The sequence below is a fragment of the Populus trichocarpa genome, chromosome 5 (assembly GCF_000002775.5).
Source record: "Populus trichocarpa isolate Nisqually-1 chromosome 5, P.trichocarpa_v4.1, whole genome shotgun sequence".
Taxonomy (NCBI): domain Eukaryota; kingdom Viridiplantae; phylum Streptophyta; class Magnoliopsida; order Malpighiales; family Salicaceae; genus Populus; species Populus trichocarpa.
The window spans coordinates 18,974,574-18,992,253 of NC_037289.2; the positions used below are offsets into that span (position 1 = coordinate 18,974,574).

General features: G+C 33.1%; 2 protein-coding genes across 3 annotated transcripts; both read left to right on the forward strand.

Moving 5' to 3' along the window:
* Window positions 1–368: 368 nt before the first annotated feature.
* On the forward strand, window positions 369–5,487 carry LOC7469178 (NAD(P)H-quinone oxidoreductase subunit M, chloroplastic). 2 transcript variants are annotated; one of them, XM_052452697.1, is made up of 3 exons: window positions 369–980; window positions 1,533–1,759; window positions 5,050–5,487. In XM_052452697.1, the coding sequence occupies exons 1-2, from the start codon at window positions 546–548 to the stop codon at window positions 1,707–1,709; spliced, it is 612 nt and encodes a 203-aa protein (XP_052308657.1). In that variant the 5' UTR covers window positions 369–545; the 3' UTR covers window positions 1,710–1,759; window positions 5,050–5,487. The 2 variants fall into 2 exon arrangements, with proteins under 2 accessions (XP_052308657.1, XP_002306657.2); XM_002306621.4 differs by lacking the exon at window positions 5,050–5,487 and having other exon boundaries at window positions 546–980; window positions 1,533–1,786.
* Window positions 5,488–9,188: 3,701 nt separating this feature from the next.
* LOC7469180 (probable calcium-binding protein CML44) lies at window positions 9,189–10,074 on the forward strand. The gene has a single exon (XM_002306623.3). The coding sequence runs from the start codon at window positions 9,311–9,313 to the stop codon at window positions 9,794–9,796; it is 486 nt and encodes a 161-aa protein (XP_002306659.1). The 5' UTR covers window positions 9,189–9,310; the 3' UTR covers window positions 9,797–10,074.
* Window positions 10,075–17,680: the final 7,606 nt, after the last annotated feature.

A 17,680-nucleotide genomic window follows, 5' to 3' on the forward strand; every position in this document is an offset into this window, starting at 1 on the left:
CTCTCTCAAAGGATTAAAACATAAAAAAATAAAAATTTTATGACAGAAATAACAAAAACTATCCTGGCTCTGCCTGACTGGAAGACCGATGGGAATTGGGAAGCCATCCCAGTTCTCCTCCGGCAGAGCCAAGTGCCGTGCGATATGCAAGTTATTGGTAATATTCTTTGAGAGACGGGCATTTTCAGGCCAGGAAAAAGATAAAAACATATCAATTAAATTGTTTTGAACGTCCAAGAAAATGACGAAGATGGACAAGAGTGTTTCTAATTCATTAAAGTACAAGTACAGTTTAGGGGGCAAAAAAGTCTAGAAATAGAGGAAAATAAATAGAAATACAAGAGAGTGCTTGCTGCAGCTTAATTTGTGGCAGCCAATTTTCTGCTTTTCTTCACCACACAGACCTTGGTAGCTTCAATAAAATAAGTCCTATCTTATCCAGAAAATAAATGGACTGGAAAGCAATTCTCAGAGAAGCTAGCAAACAAAGAGCTCATTGAGTTTGATTGCTATTACCGAATGCAATAGTGGCATTGGATTTAGCAATGGCAGCATCTTCCTCTTACATGGCTTGTGCAAAGTTCTCCATGCTGGGTTGGCTTGGAGGCAGAAGAGAACTGAAAATGAGACGCGTAATCTCCGTTTCACCTCAGGAGCAAGCTGAAGTCCAAGAATCACAAGAAGTGAATGCGCAAGAAGAAGAGAAAGTGAAGCAACCAGTACAACCAAGACCAGTGGAACCACAAGTGAACGTAAAGAGCAAGAACATGGGCAGGGAATATGGAGGGCAGTGGCTCAGTAGCGTCACACGGCACGTGAGGATCTATGCTGCTTACATTGACCCAGAAACCTGTGAGTTCGATCAAACTCAGACGGATAAGCTCACCCTTATCCTCGATCCTACAGATGAGTTCGTTTGGACAGATGAGACTTGCTACAAGGTTTACTCCTACTTCCAAGAGCTTGTGGATCACTACGAGGTAATTCTGCCAACTAATCTTAAAATATTTTTAATTCAAAATACGTTAAAATAATATTTTTATCATTTTAAAGGCATATTCACACTGCAATACCAAACACCAAACGGGACTTAATCAAAGAGAGTGCCAATCCAAAGTGGTACCTCTAGTGATATAACAATCTCTCTCTCTCTCTCTCTCTTTATCATCCCAACCGCATCAAAAAGCCATCCCAGACAACAGCAAGTTCAAACTTCTTTTCGGCTTCAACTTGAGGACTGAAATCACCTTATTTCACCTTGCAAATCATCTGTGCCAACTGCTAACAGGCCTCTAGTCCACAGGATTAACACATGATCTCCATCCAACAGCACCAATACCTCTGAAGCATACCCATTGCATTTTGTTTTTTTACCACAAGCAACTCTGAAGCAAAGGATACTAGGGAACATAGGAACTACCCACCATCTATATCAATCTTAAAGGAAAATACGTTCTGTAAAGTTCAGTCTAGGGTGATCTAGTGGAACCCTGTTATGCCTTGCTGAACACTAACGTATGATGTGGAAACAGGGTGCCCCATTGACAGAATACACACTGCGGCTGATTGGTTCAGATATAGAACACTACATAAGGAAGCTGCTATATGATGGAGAAATCAAATACAACATGAATGCAAGGGTGCTGAATTTCAGCATGGGGAAACCACGCATTCTATTTAACAACGATGGTCAGCTGCAGGATGTATAATCACAAGATACAGATAGGGTGGCCAGACAAATGTATGAAGTTGTGACTTGGTATGTTTGAATACAGTTTCTTCCTCATGGCTTATCTCCACGAGCTAATCATGCATAAATGCTGAGGATAGTAACGAAGAGAGTTGCACAAACTCAAATGCAGATTTCATGCATTTGTAGACTGTGAAAAACATTGCTGATGATAACATCACCTGCATGATGATCAACATAAGATTTGCCAATAGCTTTAGTTTCAAATCTTCTAGACCCACTCCACAAGTCTACATCTGCCAAAGATCACCATACTCCCTTTCGTTATAAGGCTTTTCAAGAATTTTATTTAGTTCCTCTCTAAATTTACCAGAAACTCCATTGTCCCTCCAATCCTCATCCCTCATTTGCCAATCATAAATAGAACATGGAAAGCATATTAATTTCAGCTGTTAGAATTGTGATAACATGAATAATTTTATAGCAGACAAAATGACACATAAAGAAAAGAAAGGATTGGAGCAGGAAAAGATGCATTACCTCTAAAATGCATCCTTTTGAAGTCACAAATGGAGTATCATTTCCATCAAAAAATTGAGTGGTGTCCGTGACAATCACCTCAGAATCAGATGAACTCTGTTCACCCTCTTCATATAAAACTCCTTTTCCACTTTTGAGGTGCAAATACCACATACCCACCATCTTTTTTGCAAAAATTCAAAAACAATTGGTTACTATGATCCACCATATCCAGATTCATCTCACATTTGTGTTTGCAATTTGTTGAACTAGGAGCTTGTGGCTAGGCTTTTTACTTGCATACATGGAACTGCATTCAAGGACTGCCTTTTGAATTCCCTTTCAACAGCCGAATTCCCCCTTGGCTGAAAGACCCTTCATTTTTCTTTGAGTTTCCATCCTACAATTCTCCATATCCAAATGCATCTTGCGTTTGCGCTTGCAAATATTCAAAATTTCAAACCAATAGCTTCTTGACTATGCCATTTCCTTGCATGTACATAGATTCCTTTCTCGCCTTGCTTATAACTGCCGAAACCTTTCTTTCTGTGGATGGAACAGCCCCTGATTTTCTTTGATTTTCTGTTCTATGATTCACCATCGTCAATTTCACCTTGTGTTTGTGCTTGGAATTAGTCAAACCAAGAACTCCTGGACTAGACCTTTTACTTGCACATTCAATTGCTCTAGAAGAGGTATGATCCACAGCTTCCACGTTCAAATTGCTTTCAACTGCCGAAACCTTTTTTTCTTTGGATGGGACATCCCTCAATACTGTTTGGGCCATATCCAATTTCATCTCGTGTTTGCGCTTGCAATTAGTAGCGCCAAGAGCTCCTAGACTAGGCCTTGCAAGCACGTCCATCTGCTCTGCACGAAATAGGATTCACATATTCCTTTTTCATCTTGCTTTCACCACTGAAACCTTCCTTTCCCTTGCTGGAACATCCCCCAATTTTCTCGGAGCTTCCATTCTCTCGCTTATCGGATCAATCTTCAACAATTTCCTAGTTCCTGTGTTCATGCTCTTTGGACAGTCTCTCTCAGTGTCTGGTTTCTCAATGTGACACCGATCATATGCCCCATCTTGTGAAGCAGAACTAACAGTTATTGATATCTCATTCATCAATGAAATCTCAAGAACACATGATTTCACATCCTGTCTATAATTATCCCAGAACATCTTATAGTCAGGATCTTCATCATTATCAGCACCATCACCTAGAGACCCATCATCTGCACTATTACCATCATCCCCTGCTTCTTCACCAACAATGCCATTATTGAGATGCCCATCATCAACAATATCATTATCTCCAACCCTAGCATTATCTCTACCAAGACTAGCAAAACCATCAGCCAGAGAAAAAGGAGTAGCATCACCATCAATGGACCTAGTATCCAAATCAACACCATCCATAGCCCCATTACCACCAATATTATTCTCTACAAGTTCATTAACAAGGTCAACATTGACATCACCTTTATCAGTTAACCTATCACCATTTCTTTTCTTGGATAAAGAAGTCTTAATATCCACACAAGCATCACAATCACTATCAACATACAGCCCTTCATCTAAATCCTTTAAAAACTTCTTGCTATGTCAACCTCAATGTTGTCATCATCATCTAGTATAATATAGCTACTACTCTTGGGTGCATTTGTTGGCGACTCAATACATTTACCACCGCTGTATCTTTGTTGGGATGAAGAAGAGTTGAAGTCAAGACAAGCATCAATATCAACAAAAAGACCTCTAACTAAATCATCATAAAACTTCACGTAATCTTCACAATGAAAATGGCTGTCAGGGCCATCCTTTTGAATACAAACACTTTCATGGCTGCTCTTCAGAGCCATAATGTCTTTACAAATGTTGCCTTTTCCATTCAAATTGACCTTGAAACTTTGAGTGCCACTATTCCTTCTCCTCAACCTCCGATTCAACCTCTCATCATGCATGCAATCAAACCCTTTAACATCTGGAACTACTCCCAACCCTTTTCTTTTAATAGATCCCATTAACCCCCCCACACCAAAAAAAAAAAAAGTTCTTTGCTAAATACATATATATATCAACTTATTAAACCCCCTTGTTTTCATGAAAAAGACGAGCATCAAAAAACACAACCAGTTGACCAATAAAAACAAACAAGAAATCCCAGTTTTTCACAAAAAAAAATTTAAAATAAATAAGAAGAAACTAATAAACCTTAATTAATCCAAGAGGAACAGTAACAAAACACACCGTTTACAAAGGAAAAATTGTCTAAACTTCAGGGAAGACCTTAAATATAACAAGCACGTGGACTTTTAGTCAAAGAAAATACATAGGTTTTCGTCTTCACAAACAGTAAAATATCTTCCTTTACTCTCTTGCTTTCCCGTAAACCATGCACACAAAAACATCGTAATTACAGAAGGGGAAGAAGAGTCACATGTCTTCCTCATGTGTCCTCTTAACCTTTTTCTTGTTGCTGTAGACAAAACTCCATGGGCATGGTGATGTACATTCACTTCTTTATTCAAGTGGCTTTCTTAATGAATGGTATGCCTCAATGGTTATTGCATATGTTTTGATCATGCCCTTTCAGAACGTGAGTAGAAATACTTAGAATCCATATTATGTTGCTATATAAAAAAAAGACCCTGGAATATCCTCACCTCTTTGGCGGATATTTGTGTTAAGATTATATGCTTCTGGTTTGCATGAAAAACGTTGGTTAATGAGGAGGATTTCCTTAAGCTTTGTTGATTATTTGTTTTGTTTCTAACTTTGAAAGTAGTATAAATCGAAGAACAATTAAGATCCACTCAGTTTTTATGTGTCTGTTTAGGTGATGGATACATGGCTTGCTTATGCACCAGTGAAGAACAACCCTGAGGATGCTGCCAAGGTAAAACAAAAAAAAAAAGATTGTTGGTCATCATAAATTGTTCCTGTTCTCAATTTTGTGCTACTTAAAATAGGCTACTGAAGTTCCAAATGTGCTTAAAAGAGGTTATTGCCGGCCTTCCGACTTCAGAGTCCATTCTGGGGATTGCATACATCATTTGCCTACTTTATTTTTCTGGAGACAACTTTTAGCTGCCCAGTTTGGTGGTGGCAATTAGTTTTTTTCATTTGTGGCCTTCGTCCCTGATACCTAATTCTACTCAGTCTCACACCACCTATTCCAACTTGACTTCAAGCCAGAAGGTAAAATCTTGAGTGGTTCTGTACTGTACTTAATTTGCTGGACGTTGCATTGGTTGATATAGCTGACATATATACATATGCATACTGTCTTTGAGATAAAAAAAAACATGTGGAAAAAGTCAACGAATAAAATTAAAAAAAAAACTAAAAACTATCATGAATGGTTGTACAAAAAGATTTATAATATTATTCAAGAAGTAAGTAAAAGTAAGATGGGGTTAATTAAAATAAAATCTTCAATATATTTTTAATTAATTTATTTTAAAGAAATCTTATTAAAATAGAAGAAAAAAACATAAAACCGGAAAAAAAAAGTGGTCAACTGCCTTGGCTTGTATGGGCCAGCACACCTAACCTATAACAAAGAACGCTAGAATCGCATGGGCAGACATGCTTGCTTGACCTTTTTTTTTTAAAATGGGTGGAGGATTAGTCATCCATCTATTTTGTTTTTAATAAAACAACTTGTCTTTAACAATGGAACTCTAAAGACAGAACAAAACCAGAGATTGCTGAAAAGTCGAGTCCCAACCTCTTGGATTAAAAAAAAAACACATCTTCAAATCTTTTTTCACCTAAAATAAATAAATAAACAACCCATAAACATAATATATATATATATATATATATAACCTCTAATAAACCTTTAATTGGTCAAAAAACTACAATATTATAACTAAAAAGATTAAAATAGAAGTCAATGAAGAATATTTGGACAAAAGTGTACCTTTCATGCAAATTTTAGAAAAGACATGCTTTTTTTATTTTAAATTTGATGATTTTTCTCTTAATTTTCTCTTTAATTTTATCTTTGTGCTATAAATTCAAACTTTACCTTGTTAAATTTGCTTCTAATGAAGTTCAAAAACCTAATAGAAACCTTTAATCCTTTAAATATGCAAGCAGAAGAAACCATCAACTCAAAAAACACCATAAACAACAGGTGTAATCCAAAACATTAATAATGATAATAGAAAAAGAAAAAGATCTACAAGATGGACAATTAACGGGTCAAACACACTACAGTAAGGTTAAGCAAGAAACACAAACAACCCACAAACTAAATGAAAAAACAAGGATCTTTCCAAGAAAAAAATTAACAAAACCATTTAATTTCAGTTCATATGCAGAGATTACTTGAAACCCATGTTGAAACCCATGTTAGTGCAACAATTTATCATCACAATTACTTAAGAACCGCCAAAACCTAAATCCACTCCAAAATTACAAGAGCTAAGGCTATGTTTATTTCTTGAAAAGTGGTTTTCAGGAAATCATTTTTCAAACTTTTCTATATTTGTTTGCTATTAAGAAAGTTGGTCAACGGAAAACACTTTCCAGTCAAAGAAAAATTTGGCTTTGTTTCTATGAAAGTGTTTTCCTGAAAAATTTGGGCGGAAAACACTTTCCAGAAGTTATAAAAAATTTAGAAATGTCATATTATTTGTTAATTATATCAAATTTGATCCTCAAACTTTTGATTGCTATATATATTTTGTTTTGAATATTTATTTTTCAATTTCATCTCTTAAAATTTAATTTTTATATTAACTTTGGTCCTTATTTTTATAATTGTTATTTGCTTTTTCCTTATCATTTTTTTATTGAAATTTTTTATCTATCAAATTTGATTCTCATTCTTTTGATTGTTACTTATTTTATTTGAAGTAATTTATGAAATGTTAATTATTATTATTTTAATTTCTTCATCTTTTATTTTTTTTATTTTTTAGATTTGATCTCTATTATTTTGATTATTATTTATTTTATTTGAGATAATTTATGAAATTATATTTTTTTTCAATTTCATTATCATTCAACTTTTTAATTTGTAAGATTTGTTTCTCATTATTTTAATAAACTTAAAAAAAATAAAATATTAATATGTTATTTTCCAGCTCATTTTCCATGACATAACTAAGTACTGAAAAATGTTTTCTAATTTATTTTTCATTATACTACCAAACATCAGAAAATAATTTATTTTTCTGGAATTCAATTTCTCGAAATTCACTTTCTAAAAAAAAAAATATTTTCCAACAAACAAATAGAAACTAGAAAGAAGTGAAATCTATGAAAAACTCACCGAGATGTTGAAGTAGAGATGATGTAGAAGAAAATTACGTCAACCAAAAGCTTGATTTCTTCGATCGGTGCTTGTTACGCCATGGTTTTTGAAAACTCTAGCAGCTTTGAGAGCAGATTTGGAGCAAATTATGCCAACCAAGCTTGCTACCTTGTCTCTGTTCTTGGACAATGAGCAGCTGTGTGCAAGATTAAGAGGAGATCAGTCGGGTTAAAATATCTTACACCAAAAGAAGAATAGTCACTTGTTAATGGTTTATTGAGATCTAAAACACCCCAGACAAAGTTTAAGAAGATAGTAGCTTCAGTAATATATCCATGGTGGTTTCTTTTCCAAACAATAGCTGATACAAAAAAAAGAGAGTAAAGGAACCAAGAATGATCAGATTCAAATGTAGAAGCAAAGGAAATGGGCTTACAGTAGAATAGCAGCTGGTTCTACTGTAAAACACAATTTTTGTTTCTGCCATTCCCTTTCCCTCTCTAAATTCTTGCTCAACTCAACTGAAACTGATGCGGGTATCCAAAGACAAGGAGATGGGGGCTGGAAGGCCGACGTTGGTGAGGCTATTATTTCAGTTTAAAAGTGTAATGTTTTTTTTTTTTTTTAATACATTAAAATAATATTAAAATGATTTAAAAAGTACGCAGTGTCTAACACCCTTTAACATAGTATCAATATTTCATCAAACGGTGAAAGATGAGGGGCGGCTGCAGCAATATTTTCCAGGAAGAGATAGGGTTTGTTTCTTTTTCAAGGGAGGTGGTATTTATATTTCAAATGAAAACATAAAAACGTTATTAAAATCATGATTTTACTGACTTCAAATAATTTCAATTTTATTTTATTAGTTTTTGAGTTTTTAAAATGATTTTACATAAAAAATATATATACACTGACATGTAAAATCAATATTCTCAATTTTAAACCATCTAGGTGGTGGCCTAGTGGTAAAAGTTTGGGATCAAGAAGTTTGCTCTCTCTGTGGTCTCAGGTTCGAGCCCTGTGGTTGTTTATATGATGGCCACTGGAGGCTTACATGGTCGTTAACTTCAGGGCTCGTGGGATTAGTCGAGGTGCGCGAAAGCTGGCCCGGACATCCATGTTAAACTAAAAAAAATTTCTTAATTTTAACAACATTGTACAGTGTCTAAAAAAACAGATTTCCATGGACGGACGATAGAGAGAAAGGGACAAAATGTAGTTTTGGTCTGTGATTAGTAAATGGAAAAATTAAATGGATCGTTTCAATTTAAACCTCGTGTGTCGTGGCCAAATAAAAGTGGTTAAAGATTTCGAGCGTGGTTAAAAGTGTGGTTGTGATTGTTTTTTAAAATATTTTTTATTTAAAAATATATTAAAATAATATTTTTTTTATTTTTTAAAAATTATTTTTGACATCAGCGTAATATAATGATATAAAAAAATAAAAAAAATTAAATTTAAAATTAAAAAAAAATTAAATTTTTTTTAAATACTTTTTTAAAATACAAGCTAAAGTTCTGGAAAAATCAACCCACAAGGCACACGAAACTCGAGACTTGGCATTTATCACGACTCGTATGAAGCTTCTTGCAAGTTTCCTCGACCATTATTTCAGCAGAAAAAAATTGCTTTCTGATTTGCATTCTTCGTGTCTCTCCCCTGTAAAGAAGTCCATATGGGGCATCTATATATATATATATATACACACACACAACCTCTCCTATCTTAATGTTAGGTCAACAATACGTGCAGGCTAGTATGTTGGCGGAATAAAAATAGCATCTCATCTTCTTTTGTGTTGTTCGGTGATTCTTGAGTTAGGTGCATCATGTGTCTCCTTAAAACAAATGACTTGCACCGGATTTTCCAAGAACTTGACAGAAATGGTGATGGTCTCTTGAGTGCAGTGGAGCTTAATTGGCTTCTTGAAAGCATCGGAGGAGTCCATTTTAGCCTGGAGGAGCTTGAGTCTTCGGTGGGGAAGTCATGCCTCAACTTTGATGAGTTCTTGTTATTCTACGACTCCATAACAAAGCAAAGCGGTGGCGGAAACAGCGAGGCAGTAGTAGCAGATGATCAGGAGGGCTGCAACAGGGAGGACTGTGACCTTGTTAAGGCATTTCAGGTGTTTGATTCTAACGGCGACGGATTCATTTCTATCGAGGAGCTTCAAAGCATGCTGTCAAGACTTGGATTATGGGATGAGACGACTGGCAAGGATTGTAGAAGTATGATTTGTAGATATGATACGAACTTAGATGGGGTTCTTGATTTTGAGGAATTCAAGAAGATGATGCTTCATACCAGTTCTTAATTAATTAATCATTTTTGGGGCAGTCTAGGACTCTAGAGGTTTGGATTTTTACCTTAGGTTTGGATTTTTACCTTAGATTTTTTATGGTCGGCCTCTTAGACCTCACTGGCCGTCGATCTTGGAGGCCAGCTTTTAATGCTATATGTATCGCTTTCATACTTGTTGAATGTAGTTGTTATGGTACATCTATGTATGTACAGCAGAATTTTCAGGGAGTTATATCAGAACTGATTTCCGGTTGCCACACTTTGTCGTTTAATGTAGGATTTTATTTTTTATTTTGGAAAAAAATAGATATCTTTTAATTAATTTTATTTTTTTTATTTTGTATTATTATACCTTTCTAGGTTAGTTTTTTCCTATTTAATAAGAATATTTTTCTTATTTTATTTTTTCTATTCAATATAATTAATATTTTTCTATATAAAATGTTGCAATAATCTCTTAATATGTAAAGACATGAATTAATAAAATTAAATATTTTTGAGATATTTTGAGAATCTATCAATGGTTATGGTGTTTTTTTATCTTTAATGGTTTTAACTTGTAACAAATCTTGTTATCCTTTTGTTCTGTATGTGTTGGTTGATATTAGAGCATAATAATTCATGGTGGTTTTGATTGGAAATCATAGAGGAGTTGTTTCAAAACTCAATGATTTGATTCTTGTAAATCGTCGTGTAAACATAGGGCCAAAGATAGTAATAGCTCAATAAAACCTTGTCCCCAGCTAATAAAACTAGCCCAGAACACAACTTTCCACCCTATATATACCACCTCTCTTTCACTGGTACAACACCTTACACTACATCTACACTTCATTCCAATTAGAAACCACAACTAAGGACCACCACATGAGCCATTACCGCCATTGTTTTTCCTCTCACATAGTTCACAGTACCAGCCACACCAACAATGGTAGCAAGGGCAACTCAAAGCCAGATAATATTTCCTTCCACCCTCCTCATGTAATGTGATGTTTAGGGCCAGTACTAATTGCTTACATGGTTATAAAGAGAAGGGGAGGTGCTGAGAATGCATGAGGCAAGAAATGGCTTTATTAATGGAATTTTATATGCCAAGTGATGGCTCTCGGGTTGGGTTGAGTAAGAAATAATAGGGGTCGGGCCTCTTATTCAAGCCCAACCCGTATAATTGAGCTAGGTTATATATATATAATCAATCAACAATGCAACTTATCGCAAATAGGGTGCACTGAGGTAATGCGTCTTTTTTATGCATAGCTAGTCCCCTTACACAGACTCTCGCAGACTAATAGACTTTCTAGTGACCGCCATTATACTAGGTATTGGCTCCTTTAAAATCATGATTTTATTATTAATTCCAATACATTCCAAAAACCCCTCGATCCAAGAGGCAAATCTATCATTTGAAGTCGTGTATGCCACGACAAAGGTTATAAAGAATGAAGAGATTGTTAGGTTATGGAACGTAAAGGTGATTATAGCGAGTATATGAACTGTTAATTTATATTTTTCATAAGGCAAGGTGTTGGAAGTTACCCAGCATTCTTGTAAAGGATATGATGTGTTTATTGTTAATTTTTATCATGGAGAATTATATGTGAATGTTGTGTTTTGCAAAAATTCATCATATATCGGACTAGCTGAGGAACCGAGATTAATGCACGGCTAGTTTTTTGATAGAATCATTGTATTATAACAAATGTATTAGTTAATTATATTTCTCAACATGGATAAGGTATAATTTTGATGTCATAAATAGAATATGGATATGTTATTAATTATGTCGTAAAAGTAAAATATTTATTCAAGGAAAAGTTGTATATATTTTGTTAAATGTATTTTCTTTTAGTGGATGATATTGCTAAAAATGTTATTTATTCAATTGAGTGCCCTAAGGCCCATACTTAAATATAAATTGTTTGTGAATGGGATTAGAACTCCCAATTGATTATTATACAGGTTATTAGGAGAAAAAAAGAATTGTTTAGTGACTCAGACAGAGAAAACTCTACCGAAATTTTATCTAAGATGTATTATTGAAAGGTTAAGACTTGAATATGATTACATTGTTAGATTACCGATGAAAAACAATTACCATGTTTCCTGAGATCAAGGCTCAATTGTCTTAAAAAAATTCAAGGTTATAATTTTTGTTGGTTAGTTGTTGTATGTTGTTGAATAACTATAGTCGAAAAAAGTCATAGAACATTATGTGCTTGTGTAGGAGGGGATGGTGAGGTCCTCCCTAAAGAAAAATACGTCCAAGAACTAGCTATTGTTTTTGTTTGTTTCGGTTGTTGTCATTGGAAATCTTGGTAGTGGGACTTCCTATGGGATGACTTGCCCGAAGGTCTTGTGTTAGGAATCCATGATGGAGCAACTCACATATAGATATTGTGTTAGGGACTCATGATTTGGTGGTCTGCATGAAGATGTTAGGAAATCACGATAGGGTGGACCACACATAAAAGGATGTTTGCGGTGGATGACGATCATTGAATGAGGTTTGAACTCGAGGATGAGTTTCTTCTAACCCGGAGATACTAATTTAGGAGATTTTTAGGGAAAATAAATATTTTTCTCAATTAATTTTATTTTATTTTTAATTTTAATTTTGTATTATTATGCTTTTCTAGTTATTTTTTCTATTTGAAGGAACACTTTTCTTGTTTTGTTTTTTATTCAATATTATTAGAGTTTTCTAGTTTTTCTATATAAAGAATTGTAATAAATTCTTAACAAGTTAAGACATAAATAAATAAAATTAAGAACTTTAAGATTTCTTAATTTTAGAGGGTCTCTAATCTGTGTCATTATTGCTTCCCAAGTCCTCCTTCCTCTGAATATATATATATATATATATATATATATATATATATATATATATATATATATATATAATTTGGTGTCTGCAATTTGTATACACCATAAAGTCATTAGATTTTCCATTCGCATCTAGAAAGTCCAACAAGTATTGCAATATTCTAATTTTATCTTATTTTTTAATCATAAGATAGTTTTACTTTAAAAAATGAACCAAATAATATTCATGCATGAGATAGAGAATTCTAAATCCAATATTTATAATATTTTTCATGTTATAATTAATTAATGAAGCATATTCTTCCTCGACTCGTTTAACATATTGAAACCAGTATTTATAAATATTTATTAAATTATTCTTAATGTAGCAGATAAATATAGAAGAAGAGCAAGAACAAAAGGCTATTAATTTACTAACGCCATGGGAGTTTCCGAGAAAACACCCAGGAGTCAGGACAGACCATCGTACAACCGTACAAGTCAATGTCCTTTTATCGCCTTATTAAATTATTCCGTTGACCAAAAGATCCAATTTCCTCCCAAGAAAAGAAATATATTATAACTGTCAATGCCAAGCGTGGCCAGCGGACGTACGCAATTGGCTCGGAAAGAGCCACGCAAGTTACTCCAATATTTACGTGATCCAGTCACATTCATTCAATTAAAATGGGCTGATGCATGCATGGCAAATTGACTCCACCCGTTGATCTCTAAAATTCTGAAGTCTGGTTTTATGACTCTGACGTGGATTTGAATTGAATTCCAAATTGCATTTTATAAAAATTTGAATTTTTTATTTAAAAGTTATGTTTTTAATATTTTTAAATTATTTTGATGTTATAATAGTAAAAATATTATTTTAATTTATTTATAAAAAAAATATTTTGATAAACAATCACTATCATAATTCTTAAACATTGATAGTGTTATATTTGTTTTTTCCTGTATATTTATTTTTCAAATTATTCCACTTTGCCATTTTCTTTGGAACATGGTAAATACATGGGCTCCGTGACTATATTAAAATAGATTATTAAAAAAATATTATTTTATCTCCATGACTTTTCTCAATACTTTTATAAAAAAACCCCCAAAAGTGTCAACATTAAGTATATTAAAATATAAACGGGTTGTTGAAATGATTTTTTTTAGTCCACTTAAAAAAACAATATTTATACTATTCTAAAAAAATATATCAAGAATTCGACTTTTCCAGGCCAGGGAGGAAAATTCAGAGTCAATTTGATTTACTTTTATACTAACCAGACTCGTTGTTTGTGAATTATGCTTATGGTGATGATTAAACTCCAATTTCCTTCCACGTCGTTGTCTAAAACGTTGCATCACAGTATTTTGTGGGTGCCGATTGATCAAAGTAGAATAATTTTGTTGAAACTGATTTTGCTAGAATTGAATGAGAAAATGACCACTTCCAGTTTGATAAACCCAGCAGGCTTTGCCATGAAAGAAGTGTCAGCGAAATTATATATTACTACCAACCAAGAGAGCCGGCAAAGATTCATATTTTCTTGGAACATCAAACCTTGGAGTTATTCAAGATGCTTTATTAAATATTATACATGTAATAAATTCTTAAGATTTTTCTAGAGTATGATGTAGTCTCAACTAGATAGTAGCACGCCGTATCTCGTGGGCCGGGATGAAATTTTTTGATGAAAAAAAGGATAAAAAAAATTCCGACGTAAGTCATTCATCTATCTGGATCTAATAAGATAACTTCATCTAATTATATGATATAAAAAAAAAACAACGATAAATGAACTGAATCAAAAAATAAAAAAAAATCTGAGTCAATTTAAGTTAGCATGTCAAACCTGCATCCTTGATAGTGAGGCCTGAATAACCCTGTAGGAAGAAAATTGAAAAAACATTATGATGTCTAATTTCCAACAATTCAAATATAGAAGCATGATATTAAAAAAAAAATCAATTAAAAAAAGGATTAAAAAACACTAATAAAACCGAGTAAGACTATCAAACCTCGCGAGCTAGATCATAGAAGGAAAAATAGGAGAAACTATGATGTTCAATTCTCAAACTAACATAATATTGAAGGATGTAAATGAAAAAAAAATATTCAATCTAAAAAAATAATCCAAAACAAACCTCAGTCACCCAAGCTAACCCGTCAAACCCACAACTTAAGTCATGATACTTAGAAAGAAAAGCAAAGAAAATCACGAAACTCATTTCTCAATAAACCCAATGTTGAAAGATGAAACTGAAAAAATAATCATTGTAAACAAAATCTTAAAAAAAGACCAATATCAACCCAAGTTAGGATCAGCCCATCAAAAAAATCATGAAGTCCAATTCTTAACAAACTCAATATTGAATAATGAAATTTAAAAAAATAATTTTAAAGAAGGACCTAAAGAAAAAAAAAATTAAAAAATGAAAACCAAATTTAAAACAAAAATAGAATGATAAGACAAAAAAAAATTGGTAAAGCTGTGCAAATTTCGATGAGAGAAAAGAGAGAGGAGAAGGCCAGTAAAAAGAAAAAAGACCTCCACGCGCCACCAATTGTCACATGTGCCACATCACCAAGAAGATCTTGCTACGACGCTTACAATGCAAGTGCGGATGGCGGTGTTATGCCATTGGATAAAGGCTCATGCGCTGCCAAAACACGATAGCTAACCTCAACACGTGACAACTATTTTGCACTGCCAGTTTAACCTAGCCCACCATATTGTTTTTACTTTAAATTTTGGTTTCATAAAACTTAATTGTTTTACATGAACATAATTTTAGTTTATTGTCAAACCAAGCATCAATCGAGCGCTATAATTTTCCCTCAACATTGCAAGAAACTCATATATGGGCAACCATAACAAGCTACCAAGTCAAATAAAAAAAATAAATATGAAATTATTAAATTAGAAAATTAGTCCCTTAATGCTAGCATATAAAAGGGATTGAACAATTGTTTAATCTTTAATTTCAGTCACTAAATCTCTAATTCTTGTAAATCAATGAAATTAAATTTGTTTGTGCTAAACGAAGCATCAACCATGCGATAAAATATTCCCCTGACATTGCAAGGTCCCCATACATGGGCATAAAAATAAACCACAAAGATTAATTTCAAGTCATCACAATATTAAAAAATCAAATTAAAGGAACAAAAAAAAAAACTTAAGGACCCAAAAAAAAAAACTGAAGGATCAAAAATAAATTACTTCCATTGTGTGAATCTACTATGAAAGTTCTCCCATGCCACAATAAAAGATTATAAAAGAATGATGTCTTTTAGTTTTTTTTTTATTATTATTAACATAGAAACTTTTATAGTAACAAATATATTTTTGCAGTCACCAAACCAGGCCTGAGCTAATATAGGGTCTGGGATAGTTTAGACTAATTATCAAAATAGGCCTAGTTCACGATGGATTGGCGAGCCCAAGGCCTGCCCTAGCAACAGCAGTCGAAGTTTCTTCCATCAAGTGGGTCTCTTTTCTGCAAATTGTCCCACAACTTGTTTTTTATTCCAATATATTTGTTCATTTATTTTGTTGTAGATAAGGACAGAATCTGGGTTAATTAGCTTTGCACATCCCTGTACTCTTAAAGTTTTCTTAATATGGTCCTTTATCAATTAATTTTTTTAATCCAAACCTCCTACTTGAACAACATAGCACTCTTTAATGGGAAAACATATTAATGAAAGGACTATATTAAGAAAATTTCAAAAGTGAAGAAATATCAAAGTTAATTAACCAAAAGAACCAATCCAAAACGATTCTAGGTTAAGACTTGTAAGAGGGGTTAATTAGGTTTATTTTCATAATTTTGTTAATGTGTTCTCTTATCAATTAAATGTTTTAATATGATTCTCCAATTTAAGCTGTGTTACTTATCTAGGCTATTTTATCTAGTTTTTAAAGTTAAATACGGATGAAATTATAAAAAACATCATACAAAATTTGAACTTTTTAAGGGCTATATCTTGGGCCAAGATTGTGTTTGGACTTGATTATTTCTAAGAAAATAAGTTCTTCATGGAACAAGAGACTCTTCGATATGTAAGTCAATAAACACATGAAAAAAATATAAAAATGAATTATTAAAGAGTGAAATGTTAAGTTTGAGAAAATAGTCTATATTTGTTTATTTGGTAACCCAAGATATTTATAGATCTTGGTCACGTCAGCTCATCTTGATCAATTGCATAACAATTATTCGATGAAAAAACTGGTTTTATTATTAGTGCTGATACTATTATTGGTGGAGTAGTTGATGAATGTTATTGACATGTTGACTAGAAATAAATATTAATCGAGAAAGAAGATACTTGATTTTGTATAAAAGATGGTGCATCTTACACTATAATTATTGACTAGAAATCTGGTGTCCACCTTTCATAAAAGTATATAGTTTCAGATAATTTGTCAGTAAAACATAGAAAACTTGATGTACGTTTACAGTGAATAATGTTGTGTTCTGACTCCTCAAAACTTAAAAAGATATTCAAATATGTGCGTATTAAGTAGTTTGTGTGGTAAAATACTAAAATTAGTGTGTGGAGTTGTAGTTATTTGGGTCACGACTCAAACATCGTGGGTATTGCTGTTTAGGCCTCCGAACAGCAACAAGGGCGATGGGCTGTATCCATTTGGCTGCAACTTGAATATCTGAGTATCATGAGTGTTGCCTTTTAATTTTATTTTTTTTATAAAAAAGTTTATTCATTATCAAAATACTAATATGGTTTGATAAGTGGTGTAATTATTCATTTTCTCGAGGATTAAGTTATTAATAGCCTCTTTATTAAAAAAATGAAAATTTATTAACGACCTCTCGTCTTAATTACGTAGATTGCATTAAAAAAATCACCCTCAATAGTAAATTAATAAATAAAGGAAGAAAATCAAACCACTCCGTATCGCCACCATTGTAAACACTTCTTGGCAAGCAAACTCAATTTGATGGCAAAATGAAATATCCAAATTATATTTAATGACAATTTCTTCCTCACTCTCGATTTGGGATTAGAATTTCCGTAAGTTTATCTCTGCTTTCTTCTTTATAAACCTCCTTTTCTCCCTCG